At 55.8% G+C, this 17109-nt stretch overlaps 1 protein-coding gene across 1 annotated transcript; it reads right to left on the bottom strand.

Annotated features, from left to right (window-relative positions):
• Positions 1 to 435: 435 nt before the first annotated feature.
• On the bottom strand, positions 436 to 1126 carry LOC125528012. The gene has a single exon (XM_048692525.1). It carries the CDS (start codon positions 1097 to 1099, stop codon positions 437 to 439), a length of 663 nt encoding a protein of 220 aa, XP_048548482.1. The 5' UTR covers positions 1100 to 1126; the 3' UTR covers position 436.
• Positions 1127 to 17109: the final 15983 nt, after the last annotated feature.

The raw sequence follows: 17109 nt of genomic DNA, 5'->3' as shown, positions 1-17109 counted from the left end.
TCCGGCCACCGGCCAAGACTAGAAAAATTCCGTTCATACAATACTTGGTCTCATTTTGATTTCATATGATAGACAAATGAAAGAATTGTTTGGCCTTCAAAAAAGAGGAAGATGCATACACAGCATAAAGTATTAAAACCATATGAATTGAGATTGTAAATAAACACGCATGTGAAATTGTGAACATAAACACACTCAATATGGTACGCGCTAGCTATTTTGTGACGAAATGTTGAAGCAGTTTATTCTTGTGGGCTTGCCAAGCAGATGTTGTATTAGATCTAGAAGTACTCTCTCCGTACCGTATCTGTATACAGTTAATGGAAAAAGTTAGAAATATTGTAAAATGCTTTGAGAACCCAATATATATGCTGAAATCTATGAAGAAATATAATGTCAATCAAATTTGGACGCGGCAGCAAGCCAGTAACCCAGACTAGGCACGCAAGAGGAACTTAAATGCAGGGCTGATCAGCAGGTCCAGCGCGGCGCGTCTACCCTGGGCTGCGATCCTTGATCGTACAATCTCAGCCTGAAGGGCTATTTCAACTTCATGAGCGCTGTTGTTGTTGCTGACGGTCGCTGCACACGAGATGTGTAAGTCGACATTGCATGTTCTGCAACGGTAGTACGATGCCCGCCTCACGCCTTTGTCGCACGCGGCACAGCAGCCATCGGCGACGACCAGTGTGAGGTCGTGCGCCGGGTACGTGTGCCGCGCGCTGCGCACAACCTGTGGCAGCCGCCTGCAGGTCGGGTGCATGTCAAACCCGCATGGTGGGCAGCGGTAGAGGAAGGATCCCGGAGCGCAATGCCCCAAGTAGACGTCACACAAGAGGGCCGCGTCTTGGCGGGTCTGGATGAGCACGAGCGGGTGCACTTCGTGCTGAGGGGAGGAGAACGTCTGCGAGTAGCCGACACAAGAGTCGTGGATGGCAAAGTCGCAGCCTGCGCTGCAGCCATATCCTGCGCCGGACAAGTCTTGGCAGCACATGTCGCAGCGGAACAGCCCAGTGTAGTGCCGCTTCACGAGCTCGTGCCCTGGATACGGATGGGAGAAGTGGCTAATAACAGCGTCCTCCTGCCGCCGCTGGGCCATCTCTCGGTTGTCTGGCTCGTGTGCTTCGTGTGTTTATGTGTTTGCTTTGGATGACATTGGAGCTGCATCGGCATGGATACTTATAGCTCTTCAGGATGCAAAATATAGTGAAGCTGAGGTCCTTTGTCAAGTAGTTTGTTAAGTATATTGTGTACGTGTATATTTGTGTGTATGGCGCACCTCCTGTTTCCTTTGTATAGTTGAGGTTGTGGCCCACCTCTGTACTTATATATACGTGCCTGGTGCACCGATCAATACATCGAGATTGCACAGCCCGTATCTTATCCTTCTACATGGTATCTATCGCAGCACGATCCTAACCCTAGCCGCCGCCGCCGCGCCTCCACGCCGCCACCGTGTTTGACACGAGAAAAACATCTAGGGACTCCGGGGAGAAGGGAAGAAGGGAGTGTGTTTCTCTCAGACGCCGGGGAAAGAAAACTGCGTATGCGGGCGTGCCAGTGTACAGTAGTACACAAAGAAAAAGAGTTACGGGAACATGTATTTCATTAATCTCATTGGAGAAATAAAATTACAATATCCAAAAAAAGGTGCGCTCCGTGGCCTACTAGCACGGCCAAGCTGGCTGTGGCGATTGTGTGATCTCCTGGTTCCCGGGGCCTCGGAAGACTCCGGTTAATTACTCCCGCGGGTTGCTCCGCGAGATACCTCCGATTGAGCTGTGTGGTCGTCTTCGTCGTCTTCGCTTCGCGTTCTCCATGCATGATGATGGTGATATGTGTGTGTTGGCGGCGGCAGAGCCCGTGTCCTCGTCGGTACACGCGCCACGTGTAGCGTGGCCTTTGTGGTGGCCACGCTCGCCCTCGCCGTCGTGCCTCGTTGGTCTTGGCGGTGTTGGAGGAGTTGTTGTTGGGGTAGCATGGATCACGCTCGACTCGGACTTCTCGACGACCCGTAGCTTCTCGGGGTGTACAAGGGTCTACGCCCTGCGGGAGTAATTGTCGATGGAGACCGGCGTCGGTGTATGACCGTCGCGTTGCTCGCGCCAGTATGGCCTGAGTGGTCGACACCTCGTCCCGACCAGACGCCGAGTCCACGGCCGTCGGCGTAGTCAAGGCATCGTCTCACGAGATCGTAGAGGAGCGGTGTTGTTGTTGAAGTCGGGTCGCCCTGCCGCCGCGCCTTGTCCTCGGGGGGCGCCAACCTGCTCGGCTCCGGCCTATGAATGAGCGTGACGCGTGCAGCAGCGGCACCATGGCAAGGCACCATCTTCACGAGCAGGATACAGGCGCCGTTGTAAGGTGTCATCTTCACGATGTGGCGTCACTTGCAGGGACTCTTCGTTGAGCGTGTGGTGCCACGAATGTACGACGCTGTGACGAGCTCCACCTCTTTTTCTTGAATGATGTAAGACGTGCTGAAGCGAACGACGACCAGCGGTGAGCATGCCACCTCGCCATCAATTGGCTACGTGCATGGCCCATGCATGTGCAAAGGCCACTTACGTAGTGCACTGCCACACATTCAGACGTACTTAATGTTCAGCTTCATTCTTCTATAGCATTTGATGTAGACGAAATCCTCCGGCTGGAAATGGACGGCAGGTGCGGCGACATCCCAAATACCACGTCCATTGCTTCATGCGGTGGTGAGCCCAACGACCATCTTCACGCCTTGGACGCACACGAGTACGTATCAGGAGCATGCCTTCTTGTTCTTGTGTAGACCACTTCATGATGTTTGGCTGGACTAACGTGACACCATCGCCAAGGCACCATCGAGTCCGGGCGAGATGAAGGATAGGCACTACCCCGATGCCAAATGGGATCTCGTTTCCCTTGAAGGAGACGCGAGCAGCTCCGTCGTGCCACGTGAAGGAGTCGGTGATGTTGACATGGTCCGCAGTTTCGTCCTTCATGGTACCGGCTCGCCGAGGCGGGTGAAGGGTGTGACGGGTGATTTGAATGGCGGGAGGCATCGTGGCGAGCACCATGTTGTGGTCCTTGGCGTGATGAAATGGAGGTGAGCAGTGTGATGGCGAGTTCTGCGTCGTCAACTTCTACGACACCATCTTGATGAAGTGAACGAATGGCCCGACGGCGAACTCCAGATCACCGTCTTCAGCGGCGTCTCTCCGGCTCGACGAAGCGGACGGCGGGCTCCATAGAGCGGTGAGGTTGACCTACGTGTCATCGACCTCCAAAGCACCAGCTTGACGATATTGACGGTGGGCAGCGCCGTGGCGTGCCCTGTGTCATCGTGTTCTGCGGCGCCGTGTGACGAAGTGGACGCGAGGAGTGGGGGCGGCCTCCGTGGCGTCGGCCTCCATGGCGCCGGCTTGGCGACATCGAACGGTGGGCGGCATCGTGGCGTGCTCCGTGTCGTTGTCCTTCCGCGGCGCCTCGCGACGAAGTGGGCGTGAGTGGTGATGGTGACTTGTGTGTCGTTGGCCTCCATAGAGCTAGCTTGGTGAAGAATCTGGCGGGGAGCACCACGGTTGGCTAAACGGCATCTTCGTCTAGCCGCGATGACTGGAGGACGACCACCATGGCGTCGACCTCTGGGACATCGACCTCGATGGCTTCAACGTCCATAGCGTGGGCTTGGTGAAGACGAGCTCCAGCGGCGCGTCGTTCTCATCGAGCGGTGATGAGTGGGGGCGGCCACCGTGACGCCGACCTCCGGGGCACCGACCTCGGTGGCGTCAGCGTCCGTAGCGGGGGCTTGGTGAAGACGAGCTCCGGCGGCGCGTCGTTCTCATCAAGCGGTGATGAGTGGGGGCGGCCACCGTGGCGCCGACCTCCAGGGCACCGACCTCGGTGGCGTCAGCGTTCATAGCGCGGGCTTGGTGAAGACGAGCTCCGGCGACGCGTCGTCTTCGTCGAGCGGTGGTGAGCGGGGTCGGCCTCCATGGCGTCGACTTCGACGGTGGGCGGCGTTGTGGCGTGCTCCATGTCGTCATCTTGGTCGAACCGTCGTGACGAGGTGGACAGCAGGTGGTGATGGCGACCTCCTCGTTGTTCTTGGTAACGCTGGCTTGGTGAAGACCATCCCCGGCAACGTTGACTTCATCATCCGGTCCGGCGGCTCCATCTCCGGCGGCGGTCCAATCATGCGAACGATGCCGGGCAACGCTCCCGACTTGTGTGCGTGCATGCTATATGCCAAGAAAGAACTAAGCAAGAGATTTGTTAAATCAAAGTTTTACCGTTCGGGAACACGAGTTTGGCCTCCATGGTGGTTCGCCTCCACCTCCTCGCCTTGCTCCCGGGATGCAGTCGCCTGAAACTCTACCAGAGGCTATCCACTCCGCCTCCGGCCGATGCGTGAGGATTCTACGTGCGTTCTTCCCTCGGCCTGACCGTGAGTCCCGATTGATGGGTGCGTGGGTTGCGGATGGATTGATTGCTGCGTGGTTTGACGAATAGATGTGTGCGTGAGATGACAAATGGATGGGTGCTGGAGGTGTTGTGCGATGGATGGGTGCCGGAGGTGTTGTGTGATGGATGTATGCATGCGTCAGTTGCCTTGAGAATGGATGTGTACGTGAGGCCTCCTCCCCCGAATCTTATCATCTCGCTGATGTTTATCTTTCTTCTTCTTGACGCGTACGCCTGCACACGGAAAATGAAAACCGTCTCGTGCGTACCTAGCTACCTGACTGACGGTGGGCCTGGTTCATTCGATCGTCCCCTTCATGCTTATCTCCGGGGTTTTTTTTTAGCATCAGAACAAACACAAGCGCTCATATACACGCGCATACACTCATTCTTATGAATGCACACACGCACACCCTATTTCTATGAGCATCTCCGAGAGACTGAGCCGGCATATCATCTTGAGATTTACGAAGTCACTGTAGGCGCCTCGTCGTCGACGGAAACATCTCCCACTAAAAGCGCATCGTCGGAAATCCTGAAATAAATCCAGGAATAATGCGAGCATCAGGATTTGAACCCTAGTGGGTTGAGGATACCACTGTCCACCTAACCAACTCAATCACATGTTGATTCGCTTATCTCCGGGGTTTGCTAGTTGAAATAATCACAGGTATTCAAGTACGTATACGCGCGCTTGCCGGCCGGTATATACGGCACTTAAAGAAATACGCATACTGTATGTCATCTTGTGGGCGCGCCGTAGATGTGGACTCCGCCTTCTGATTGTAACCTGCATGTGTGTATAAGTTTATGCCACGGAGCATCAAGTGCAAGTATACATTGGTTAGTACGTGGGCAAACTCAAAATGCATGCATGCATGTACCATTGCATCGAGGATTGCCTAATGCGTGTGTGTATGTATACACTCAATATAAAACATAGATGTGTATAACTTACAATACAAAGAAGAAAGAAAGAAAAAAATACATTTATACTTATATCTTCTGAAAATAGTAATCACAAAAATACGTCGAACACACCGCCAGCCACCGCCGCCGCCACCCTCCTTCCGGCCGCCGCCGCCGCCGCTGGTAACCGCCGCCTCTCCCACCACCTCGCTCGCCGCAGCCGCCGCCTCCCCAAGGCCGCCGCGGCGGGCTCCCGCTTCCGCCAACCTCACCCGCGCTGCTACCCTCCCCTCCCCTTCCACCCGCGTCGCTAACCTTCCCCTCCCCTCCCACCCGCGCCGCACCCCCACCCCGCCTCCCTCCACCCGCGCTGAACCCTAACCCGCGTCGAACCCTAGCCATGAGCTCCTCCTCGTCCACCGTTTCCAACCGGTTTGCCGGTTCCGATGTCACTCTCGTCCGCGACCTCAACATCCACGAGCGTGTTCCGGTCAAGCTTGATCACACCACCGCCTCCTACTCCGCTTGCAAGCGCTATTTTTCGCTTGTGTTCCGTGAGTACCCCCTGCACGGCCACGTGGACGGCACCGTGGACTCGGCGCTCATGATCAACGACGAGGAGTGGATGATCCTCGACGCCACCATCATCCGCTGGTTCTACCTCACCATCTCCAGCGACCTCTTCCACACCGTGGTGAACGACGAGGACGACGCCTATGCGGCTGGACCAAGCTCAACGGCCTCTTCACCGACAATCGGCTGCAGCGCAAGGTCCTGCTCTATGGTGAGTTTTACGGGTGCCAGCAACTTGACTCATCCATCAATGATTTTTGCATGCGCCTCAAGAAGCTCGCCGATGAGCTCCGTGATCTCGGGGAAAAGATCGGCGACGAGCTCCTCATCAGCACCCTCTCCGGCGGCCTCAACGAGGACTTCGGGAACACCGCCTCCAACCTTACCCTCATCCCGGAGCCCACCTTCGCCAAGGTGGTCGCGTACCTCAAGTTGGAGGAGCGCCGGATGCGGGTGGCCCGGACTCGCGCGACCCACACCGCCCTCGTCGCAGGCACCCGCGGGGGTTCGGCCCCGCCACCGCCACGCCCGACGTCGTCCCAGCCGGCGGCGCCCGCCTTCCCACCCGGGTTCCCGCCCGCACCGGCCGCCCCCTTCCCGCCGCCCCAGCCGGCGGCCAATGGGGGGGGGGGGGTCGTCGCGGCGGCCGTCGTGGTGGCCGCAAGCAGGGCGGCGGCGGTGCTCAGGGAGGAGTGCCCCGCCCGCTGCAGCAGGCTTCTCAGCCGGTCCCGTGGTACGCCAGCCAGAACCCATGGACCGGCGTTGTACACGCCTACTCCATGCCGGTTCCTCGGGCCCCTGCCCCGGGCATTCTCGGCGCCCGGCCACCACCGCACCAGGCGTACTACGCCGCGCCGCAGCCTTACGCGGCGCCCTATGGTCAGCAGCCGCCGCCAGGTGGGCCGCCGCTGCTGCCCCTGACGGCTGCGCCACCTCTCCCGCCGGCACCGTGGGACCCGGCCCTGTTGGCGGCTCTCCACAACGCTCCTTCCCCGTCCAGCTACACCGGCGGCCGTGACTGGTACATGGATAGCGGCGCCACCGCTCACATGGCGGCGTACCCCGGTAACCTCCATACCGGCTATCCTGTCCACACCTCCAACCGCATCACCGTCGGTGACGGCTCTTCCCTTCCTATCACTCATATTGGTCATACATATTTTCCGTCTACCTTCACTCCTATATCCATGTCCAATATTCTAGTTTCTCCTGAACTTATTAAAAATCTTGTTTCCGTTCGTTCTCTTACACGTGAAAATCCGGTTACCGTTGAATTTGACGAATGTGGTTTTTCTGTTAAGGATGCTCGCACGCGGATGGTGCTCCACCGATGTGACAGCCCCGACGAGCTCTACCCGGTTCACTCTGCCACCTCCACCACTTCCGCCGCCCCCGTCGCCCTCGCCACCGGAGTGGATCTTTGGCATGCTCGCTTGGGTCATCATAATCCCGCCACCCTTCGCCACATACTTCGGAGTTTTTCTTTCACGTGTAATAAGAACGAGGATCACTCGTGTCATGCATGTCGCCTCGGCAAACATGCTCGTCTTCCATTTAGGGCTTCTTCTTTTGTTGCATCGTACCCGTTTGAGTTAATTCATAGTGATGTTTGGACCTCTCCTGTTGCCAGTAATACGGGCTTTCTTTATTATCTTGTCATACTTGATGATTTTTCGCATTATGTGTGGACCTTCCCGTTGCGCCACAAGTCGGATGTTATATCCACTCTCGCCGCGTTCTACTCCTATGTTCTCACGCAATTTGGTCGTCCCATTCTCGCGTTGCAGACAGACAACGGGAAGGAGTTTGACAACCTCGCCGTTCGTAATCTTCTTACCACACATGGCACGATTTTTCGTCTCACTTGCCCGTACACCTCGCAACAGAACGGTCGTGCTGAGCGCATCCTTCGCACTCTCAATGACTGCGTTAGGACTCTTCTCTTTCATGCCAATGTGCCTCCGTGCTTTTGGCCTGACGCTCTCGCCACCGCTTCTCTCCTCATCAACATCCGCCCATGTCGTACTCGCGGGAACTTTACACCTCATCATCTTCTCTTCGGTGCACCCCCCTCTTATGATGGGCTTCGCATCTTCGACTGCCTTTGCTACCGTAGCATCGCCGCTACTGTGCCTCATAAGCTTGCACCCCGCTCTGTCGCATGTATCTTTCTCGGCTACCCACCCAACACTAAGGGCTATCGCTGTTATGATCCCGTCTCCCATCGTGCTTTCACCTCCCGACACGTTTACTTTGATGAGATGGTGTTTCCGTTTCAGCAGCAGGTACCCCTGGTTGTCTCGTCACCGCCGGCCACCGCCGGCCCCTCGACGACTCCGTCAGGCGGACGGTCCCGTTCGGCCCGCGGACCGCCTCCAGGCTTTGGCGGTCCTCACGCCCTCACGCCGGTGCCCTCGGCCTCCCCGGCCGGCTCTGACGGCGCCCCTGGCGCCCCTCCCTCACCCGCCGTGGGATCGGGCACGGCCACCTTGACGCCCGCCGCCTCGCCGGACCCGACGCCGGCTCCCTCGCCGGTCCTTATGCCGGCCGCCTCGCCGGCTCACTCGCCGGCCCCGACGCCGGTCGCCTCGCCGGCCCTGACGCCGGCCGCCTCGCCGGCTCACTCGCCGGCCCCGACGCCGGCCGCCTCGCCGGCTGCCTCGCCGGTGGCTCCGCTGGTGCCCTCTGGCCCCGTCACCCGCGCTCGTACCGGCGTTCATCGTCCGAGCCTCCGGTACACGAGTGACGAGTACGTCCTCGCCGCCTCCACCGCGGAGCCGTCGCCTCTTCCCGTGTCCGCCCGCGCCGCCCTACGTGATCCTCACTGGCTCGCGGTGATGCAGCAAGAGTTCGATGCGCTCCAACGGAACCGTACTTGGACACTGGTTCCCCGGCCTCCTCGCGCCAACGTCATCACCGGCAAGTTGGTCTTTCGCCATAAGACCCACTCGGATGGCACTCTCGAGCGCTACAAGGCTCGCTGGGTGGTCCGTGGTTTCCGCCAGCGCGCTGGAGTGGACTTCACCGAGACGTTCGCCCCGGTTGTCAAACCGGGCACGATCCGCACCGTCCTCCAGCTCGCCGTGTCCCGCGGCTGGCCCGTTCATCAGATGGATGTCTCCAACGCCTTTCTCCATGGCCATCTTGAGGAGCAGGTGTATTGTGAGCAACCCACTGGTTTTGTCGACGCCTCACTTCCCAGCCATGTGTGTCTGCTGTCCCGCTCTCTTTACGGGCTCAAGCAGGCACCCCGCGCCTGGTACCAGTGGATCGCCGGGTTTCTTCAGACACTGGGCTTCAGCGTTACTCGCTCGGACGCCTCACTGTTTGTCTATCGCCACGGTGACACCACTGCATATTTGCTGCTTTACGTCGACGACATCATCCTGACGGCCTCCTCCGCAGCTGTTCTTCAGCAGATTACTCTCCGGCTGCGTGACGAGTTTGCTATTAAGGACCTGGGTGCTCTACATTATTTCCTTGGCATTGTGGTCGTTCGGCGCCCGGACGGTTTCTTTCTTCATCAGCAGAAGTATGCACATGAGCTTCTTGAGCGTGCCGGTATGCTCAACTGTCATCCTGTTGCTACTCCTGTTGACACGAAGGCCAAGGTGTCTGCTCTTCAGGGCTCGCCTGCGTCGGATGCTCCTTTCTACCGGTCTATTGTCGGCGCTCTTCAGTACTTGACTCTTACTCGACCAGATCTTCAGTATGCTGTTCAGCAGGTGTGTCTCCATATGCACGCCCCTCGTGACTCTCATTGGACTCTCGTGAAGCGGATCCTTCGCTACATCCGCAGCACGATGTCCCTCGGGTTGACACTCACGGCGTCTACTTCTCTGGAGATGGTGGCCTACTCCGATGCTGACTGGGCTGGCTGCCCTGACACTCGTCGGTCCACCTCTGGCTACTGCGTCTACCTCGGTCCTTCCCTCGTCTCGTGGTCGTCTAAACGACAACCCACAGTTTCGCGCTCCAGCGCGGAGGCTGAGTACCGAGCTGTGGCCAACGCTGTTACCGAGTGCACCTGGCTACGACAGTTACTGCAGGAGCTGCATCACGACGTGTCCCAGGCTACGGTTGTCTACTGTGACAACGTCTCTGTGGTGTACCTCTCCGCCAACCCTGTTCATTATCGCCGGACTAAACACATCGAGCTGGACATTCACTTTGTGCGCGAGCAGGTGGCTCTTGGACGCATGCGGGTTCTCCATGTGCCGACCGCTCAGCAGTTCGCCGATGTGATGACGAAGGGACTGCCGACTTCTACTTTCGAGGAGTTTCGTTCCAGTCTTTGCGTCACTGGCGCCGCTTCGACTGCAGGGGGGGGGGGGGTTGAGTATATTGTGTACGTGTATATTTGTGTGTAGGGTCCACCTCATGTTTCCTTTGTATAGTTCAGGTTGTGGCCCACCTCTGTACTTATATATACGTGCCTGGTGCACCGATCAATACATCGAGATTGCACAGCCCATATCTTGTCCTTCTACATAGTTCAACAATTGTTTTTTAGTTGAAATAGAATGTGTACTTCATCTACTCCATTATAGGTTGTGCCAGCCAGACATTTTGCCCGAAGTAGTTGCCGAGCATCCTTGAATCAGTCCACTATTCGTTCATGTTTTTATGAAATTGCAAGTCAAATGGATGAAAGCCTAATCGCGCATAGAGCGTCCTTCTTAATAAATCAATAACTGCAAGTCAATTGGATGAAAGCCTAATCGTGCATAGATCATCGCTGTTAATAAATCAACACCCGTTCCTGTTTTTTATGAAATTGCAAGCAGCTAGATAAAAGCCTAATCGTGCATAGAGTGTCGTTCTTAATAAATCAATAACTAACCCCTCATCAGCAGTTAGTGGTAAGAGGCTAGCAGACACGACTGACACAATATAAAATTAATGTAGGCATGTAGCTGTATACTATATATGGCACAATCATTTTTGTACTAAATATACTTACATTCTATCTATTAGCAAAGACTCAACCCACCTCCTATCTGCCCTTGGATCCTTTCTAATACCTCAAGATTCGGCCGGGTCCAGCATCCGAATGAAAATGTAACCTTGTCCGCATGATTTTACACTGTTTCCACCCTCCATGCAGCCTCTAAAGACACCCATACACCTCCTCCACAAGACAGTCACGCGTTCATAAGTGGCTCATTTGATTGCTTTCCAAATTTGATATGCAAGAGGATTTCAATCCTTCATTGATTACCTAAAAAAAACTGTCCTAGCTACGTTTCTCCTTCTTTTTTACCGAAAAAGGCTTCCGCCCCGTTTTATATATAAAGCAACGATCAACAGCACCCGGTACAAACGCACGATTCCACAACGCACGCGCAGACCCATCCAAGGCAGGGTACATCGGCGTTGAGCGCAGCAACACCATCCCCATCACTACAAGCACCGCTAACAAGTGAAGCCGCATATGACGCACCGTGGGCTTCAAGGTGGTACCTTCAGGAAGGGGACGACACCGGAGCGCTGCCACCGCCCGATCTGAGGATCAGAGGTTCCCCTGGAGCAACACGACGGGCAATGAGAGCCGCTTCGACGCCTTCAAGAAGGGAACGAGCTTTGCCACCGCCCGTCCGTCAGAAGATAGAGCGGGTTTTCATCCCGGCCACCACTCACCGCCACTGAGCGCCACATCCCGGCTACCACGCCACCCACATGGCCGTGGCAGCCGGGCAGCACCAAGCGATGGGCTCTTCCCATGAGTACCGCAGAGCCACCACCGGGCTGCCGCCCTGACATCCAAGACCTAGACACCATCTCACCTGAGACACGCCGCTACTCCAACCGAAGATATGAGTGGAAAGGTCCTGTCGTTCGCACCCCTAGGCGGGCCCCAGTGCCGGGACCCAATAAGCCGGCCAAAACTGACCTCAATCGACCCGTTCTAAGGCACCTGGCACGAGACGAGCTCAGTCCTGCCTCCGGGCGCGAGATGAGCATGGTCCTGTTGCCGGGCGCGAGACAAGCTCGGTCCTGCCGCCGGGCTCGAGATGAGCATGGTCCTGCTGCCGGGCGCGAGACAAGGTCAGTCCTACTTCCAGGCGCGAGACCCGCTCGGCCCTGCTGCCGGGTGCAAGACGAATGATGGACCGCAGCTGGGGGAGGGCCAACCCTTCGACTTAGATAGCGGTCGGGCACCGAGGTGAAGGATTGAAGGTCGAACTGGGCCGCCTACAGACGAGCCGACGCTGGAAATCCAGCCGCCGCCACACCCAAACCGCCAAGCTGCCGTGATGCCGGCTCGGCGAATGGAAACCCCATGCTAAGAGGGCCGAGGCACCTCGCTGCACCAACAGGCGCCGCCCGCCGGAAAAGCTACTTCAGATCCGGCCAGCACGCAACCACCTCTGCCTGCCAAAGCGTTGCCAGCAAGACAGCCGCGCCTGTCCAGGTGCAACCCAATGCTACCCAGCCGCCGCCGGTCTCCCAAGACGCCACCAACAGAACCGGATCTGGGCCAGGAACCCTAGATCAGCTGCCTACACGCCCTGCTTCGGGCCCGGGATGACAACGACGAGCCAGGGCACAACGGGTGCGTGGCCACGCAAGGAGAGGCCCCAAGACGCCAGGGAGGAGGTTGAAGACAGGGAAGAGAGACACACCACGCCATGGCAAGGAGGGCGAGCCCCGCTTCGCACCATGCCAGCCGGGGCGGGAAAGCAGCTCCGCCGCCGCTGACGCCGTGCCGGCATTGACCGGCGGCACCCGCCGGAAGCGGCGAGGAAAGGAAGGGCGGGAGGAGAGGCTTTTGGCCGGCGGTGGAGAGAGGCTCCCCCGGGTAGCCCGCGGGGGGGCTGACACGCGAGACGGGAGGGATGCTTTCTGACCATCTCCTTCCTTTTTCTACACCCACTGTTGTTTCATGGACATCTTTGTCCCAGATCTTTGGAAGTGTTTCCTTGAGCTGCTCGCGACAGAGCCTATATGGGTGAGCTTGACGCCACTACTGAAACCGCCACCGATGCCAAGTTGTCACGGTTTGCCGATTTTCTTTCATCGAGAGCTCGGCAGTGTAAGGTGTCTGCCAAGTTTCTAGGTAATTAAACTCGATAGTGCCACGCAACTCGGCAAACATCACTGTTTGCCCGGTGTCTAGAAAAATGGACATGGACGCAAAAAGAAACTCGGCATTGTCGCACATTCTCGGAGTTCCGTGGAGTGAAAACACGGTAGTGTTCTGATAGCTGCGCCACACCAACGACCAGCGACATGGCGGCGGTCTAAGTTAGCCAGGTTTCAACTAACCAAAACTCGGCAATCTTTTTATACTCTTTCTTTTTCTTATTACAAAATTCTAGTTATCACGTCTATGCTGAGCACCCGGGGATAAAACCCTGCGGAGATGTGACACATGGGCCCACCAGAGATGTGGCAATGTCCATTTGACGGTTGGACTTCCTATGTTGAGTTCCAAAACTCAGCAAAGCCCCGATGTCTCCCCCGCATATAAACATAGGCGTGGGCGCAGGCTTGGCACCCACAGAAACCCTCGCCGTGTTCCACCTCTACCCTCACCGTTGAGCCCCCTCCTCTCCTTTTCTCGACGTTGTCCTGGAACCAGCAGCACCTGTTGCGCTGATAGACATCACCACCGCCCTCGCAGCATGCGTCGCATCGACGACCTCGTGCTTTGGAAGCAGATTCTGAATATCGTTGTAGAATACTGTTTTGTTTTGTAATGCATGGATCGACAACGGCGGCCTTCCGACTACATACTACTCTCTCTGTTTGTAAGTATAAGCCTTTTCAGAGATTTCAATACGAATCAATACGAATATATGTAGACATATTTTAGAATGTAGATTCACTCATTTTGCTTCGTATGTACTCTATATTGAAATTTGTAAAAGAAAAAATGAAAAGAAAAGAAATACTAGCTTGCATGCTGATGCGGCGGCGCCGGCATGAGAAAGGGACGGTATCGACTATGAGAGCGCCGCCGTCGACTTGGGTGGGTGTGCTCAGCATGCATGTACGTAGAGATCTTTAGATTTGTACTACCTTCATTTTCAAATATTTGTTTTTTTAGACATTTTAAATGGACTATACGAATGTATTAAGATATATTTTAAAATGTAGATTTACTTATTATGCTTAGTATGTAATCACTTGTTGAAATCTTTAGAAAGATAAATATTTAAAAACGGAGTGAGTGCATACGTGCGGGTCAGTATCCATGCATGCATGTGGACGCCACAAAGGCATGTGGACGCCACAAAGGCATGTGGAAGACTGGATCTGGATGGGTCTTTAGGGCATCTCCAGCCGCGGCCCCAGGAAGGCCTCCCCAGGCGATTTTTTCGCGTCGGCCCCGAAAAAATGGCACAGTCGCGCCTTCAGGAGCCCGATTTTCGCCGGCCTGGGCCGAAAACAGCGCCGGCGGATCCAGGCCGAACCCGGCACGCTGGGGGGCGCCCGGGGGCGCCCGGGCGAGCTGTTTTGGCGCGAAAAAGCCGCGGGCCAGCCGCGTCAGCGACACGGCGCCTCATCTTCCCCCAACGGTCACGGTTCCCGCGGGGAATCAATGGCAAGGCTGCCGCCGGTCAGCCTTGCCATTGGTTCCTCACGGGCCGCGCGTCACGGGACGGCGCGCCGACACCTCCCCTCCCTCGCACGCGTACACACGGGCGCGGCGCGGCTATATAGCCGGTGGCCTCACTCGCCTGTGCTAACACCAGCCCCGACCCTCGCCGTCGCCCAGCCCCTCCCTCTCCCTTTACCTCTCCCGAGCGCCGTCGCCCAGCCCCTCCCTCTCCCTCTCTACCTCTCCCGAGCCCGTCGCCATGGCAGAACGTTTCCCCGGAGACGAGGCGGTGGCCAACGGCTTCGGCCGCCGTTCGCTCCGCGAACAGGAGTCCTGGCTCCTGTTCCAGGCGAACATCCCGGCGCCGCCGGACATGCGCGCCGAGCCAACGGGGTGGAGACTCAGCGCCGGGGGAGTGCCCATTCCCCCGTTGCCCGACGCCGTGGCGAAGCCGAAATACTTCGCCGAGGAAGTCGAGGTCGTGCACGCCTCCCTCACCGACGCCCAACTCTCCCTCCCCAGTACGCCGCCGACAACCACGCGGCTTGGGCGGCGTATTTCGAGCGCCGCCAGCAGCAGCGCTTGGCGTCCACCAACGGCGCGCCGATGGTCGGTGGCCGGCAGAGCAGCGAGGGGCGCCACCTGTGGTGGGGCGTCCCCGGCCGCACACTCGAGGGCGTGCTGACGTACCTCGAGGGCGGCAACGACCCGCCGTTGGCGTACCCGGCGAGGGTGGCCACCCCGGCGCAGCACCGACGCGCCGGGCCATGGGCGCCAAGGAGGTTCGGGTCCTCCTCTTCTTCCTCCTCACGATCTTCATCGTACTCCTCCGGTACTCCGGCCCTGCTCGGCGTCAAGGCCGAGCCCGCGGCGGAGACGCCGCTTGGCCGGAGCACTCGCAACGCCGGCATCGTCATCAACGAGGGCGGCCGGCGCGCCTCCTCGTCAGCTCCTCCTCCGCGCTTCGTCAAGCCAAAGACGGAGCCAGGGCTCGCGCCGGTGAAGACGGAGCCGGGGCTCGCGCCGGTGAAGAAAGAGCCGGCCGCGCCGGTGAAGATGACGGAGCTCGACGACGATGATGCGGCCCTGGAATGGGCGCAGGGACTCCATAGCGATGGAGAAGGAGCGCCTGGAGAAGGCGAAGGAGCGCCAGTGCGCCGCCCTGCTTCGCTTCGCCAAAGAACCAACGCGCCGACAAGGACCAATAGGCATCCACGCGTCAGCATTTCTGTGGCTGGGGTTTTTGTTTTTTTGAAAGGGGCTTGTTTAGGGGTTTTGGGGGTTAATTTAGTTTGTTATTAGCTAGCTAATAGAGAGAAGTGTCCTCTCTTATATCTCCGTGCTTGGTTTATACCAACGCTATGCTATGCCTAAACATGGCTTAGATTGAAGTGAAGGCAACATATGTGGTGCATGTCGAAAGTAATACTAATTAATCCTAACTTGATCAAGTTTGGATTAGTACTACTTTCGACATGCACCACATGCATGTTGCCTTCACTTCAATCCAATTCATATTCATTTCACCCACTGATATATATATATAATAACTCTTCATGCTCACATCATGCATCATCATAATAATAAGTCCTACTAATCATCATGATAGAACTTCTACTCGTTATTGATAACAAGTCATACGATCATCATCCTCATAGTCATCGAACCCAACCCTACTTAATTGTTCTTAGCACATGATCATCAGTATTAGGTAGGACCTAAATACCCTCTTTAAGGTAAAATAGCATAAAACAGTATAGACCCTGACTCTCCATTATGGAGAATGGAGATCATCCTGTCTCCAATTCTTACGCCGCGCTTCCTTTTACGTCTAAGAACCTCTTTACGAGTGTCCATACATTTTTTCCATTCTCTGATTTGCATGTCTCCACTTCTTTTAGAAATCCGGTATGGACAGTTGAGATTCATAGGATGACCTGGATATATGTTCAAAACATCAAGGCGACCATGCTCATACATCAGATGAGGCACACAATCCTCTGGGATTATCTGTTGAAAAACATAGTAATAACTTCATAGTTAGCAATGAAGTACTAGTTTTATATAGAAGTATGCAAAAGATGCATGTATGTCGTAATAGTAAAAAAATCTTACCAGGGTATCTCCATAGTAGTTACCGTAGTTCAACACGTGCACTAGCGGCATGTATTGACCATAATGTTGAGGAGTTTGATTGTAAATATTGTAATTCTCAAGATCATTACAAAATCCAACCAGATGATTTTTCTCCTTGTAAGTTAACTCAGAGCCATCGGTGTAGTAAGTTCTATCTACCATCTTCTGCACATTCTTTGATACTTCAAAATAAGCTGTCAATGGAAATAAGCTGTCAACTATTTTGAAATGAACAATATAAATTAGTTAATAATTAACTATGTTTGAGAAACTCACATAGCGGTAGAACTGGAGGCGTATCAACAAGGAACCAAATGTCCATATTGTCTTGCTCGATTTCAGGATCACCAAGATCCATGGTGACAAGCATACCCTCATCAAAACCATACAATTTGCAAAATGCTTCCCAATTTTTGCAACTAAAATGGGTTACGCTCTCAGCATTATACAGCTTTACTTCAAAATCCACATCATGATGGGTCCTTAGGTGAATTTTCTTTGTT

The sequence above is a fragment of the Triticum urartu genome, unplaced genomic scaffold (genome assembly GCF_003073215.2).
Source record: "Triticum urartu cultivar G1812 unplaced genomic scaffold, Tu2.1 TuUngrouped_contig_457, whole genome shotgun sequence".
In the NCBI taxonomy this organism is placed as follows: domain Eukaryota; kingdom Viridiplantae; phylum Streptophyta; class Magnoliopsida; order Poales; family Poaceae; genus Triticum; species Triticum urartu.
This window is presented reverse-complemented; position numbering and strand designations above follow the sequence as displayed.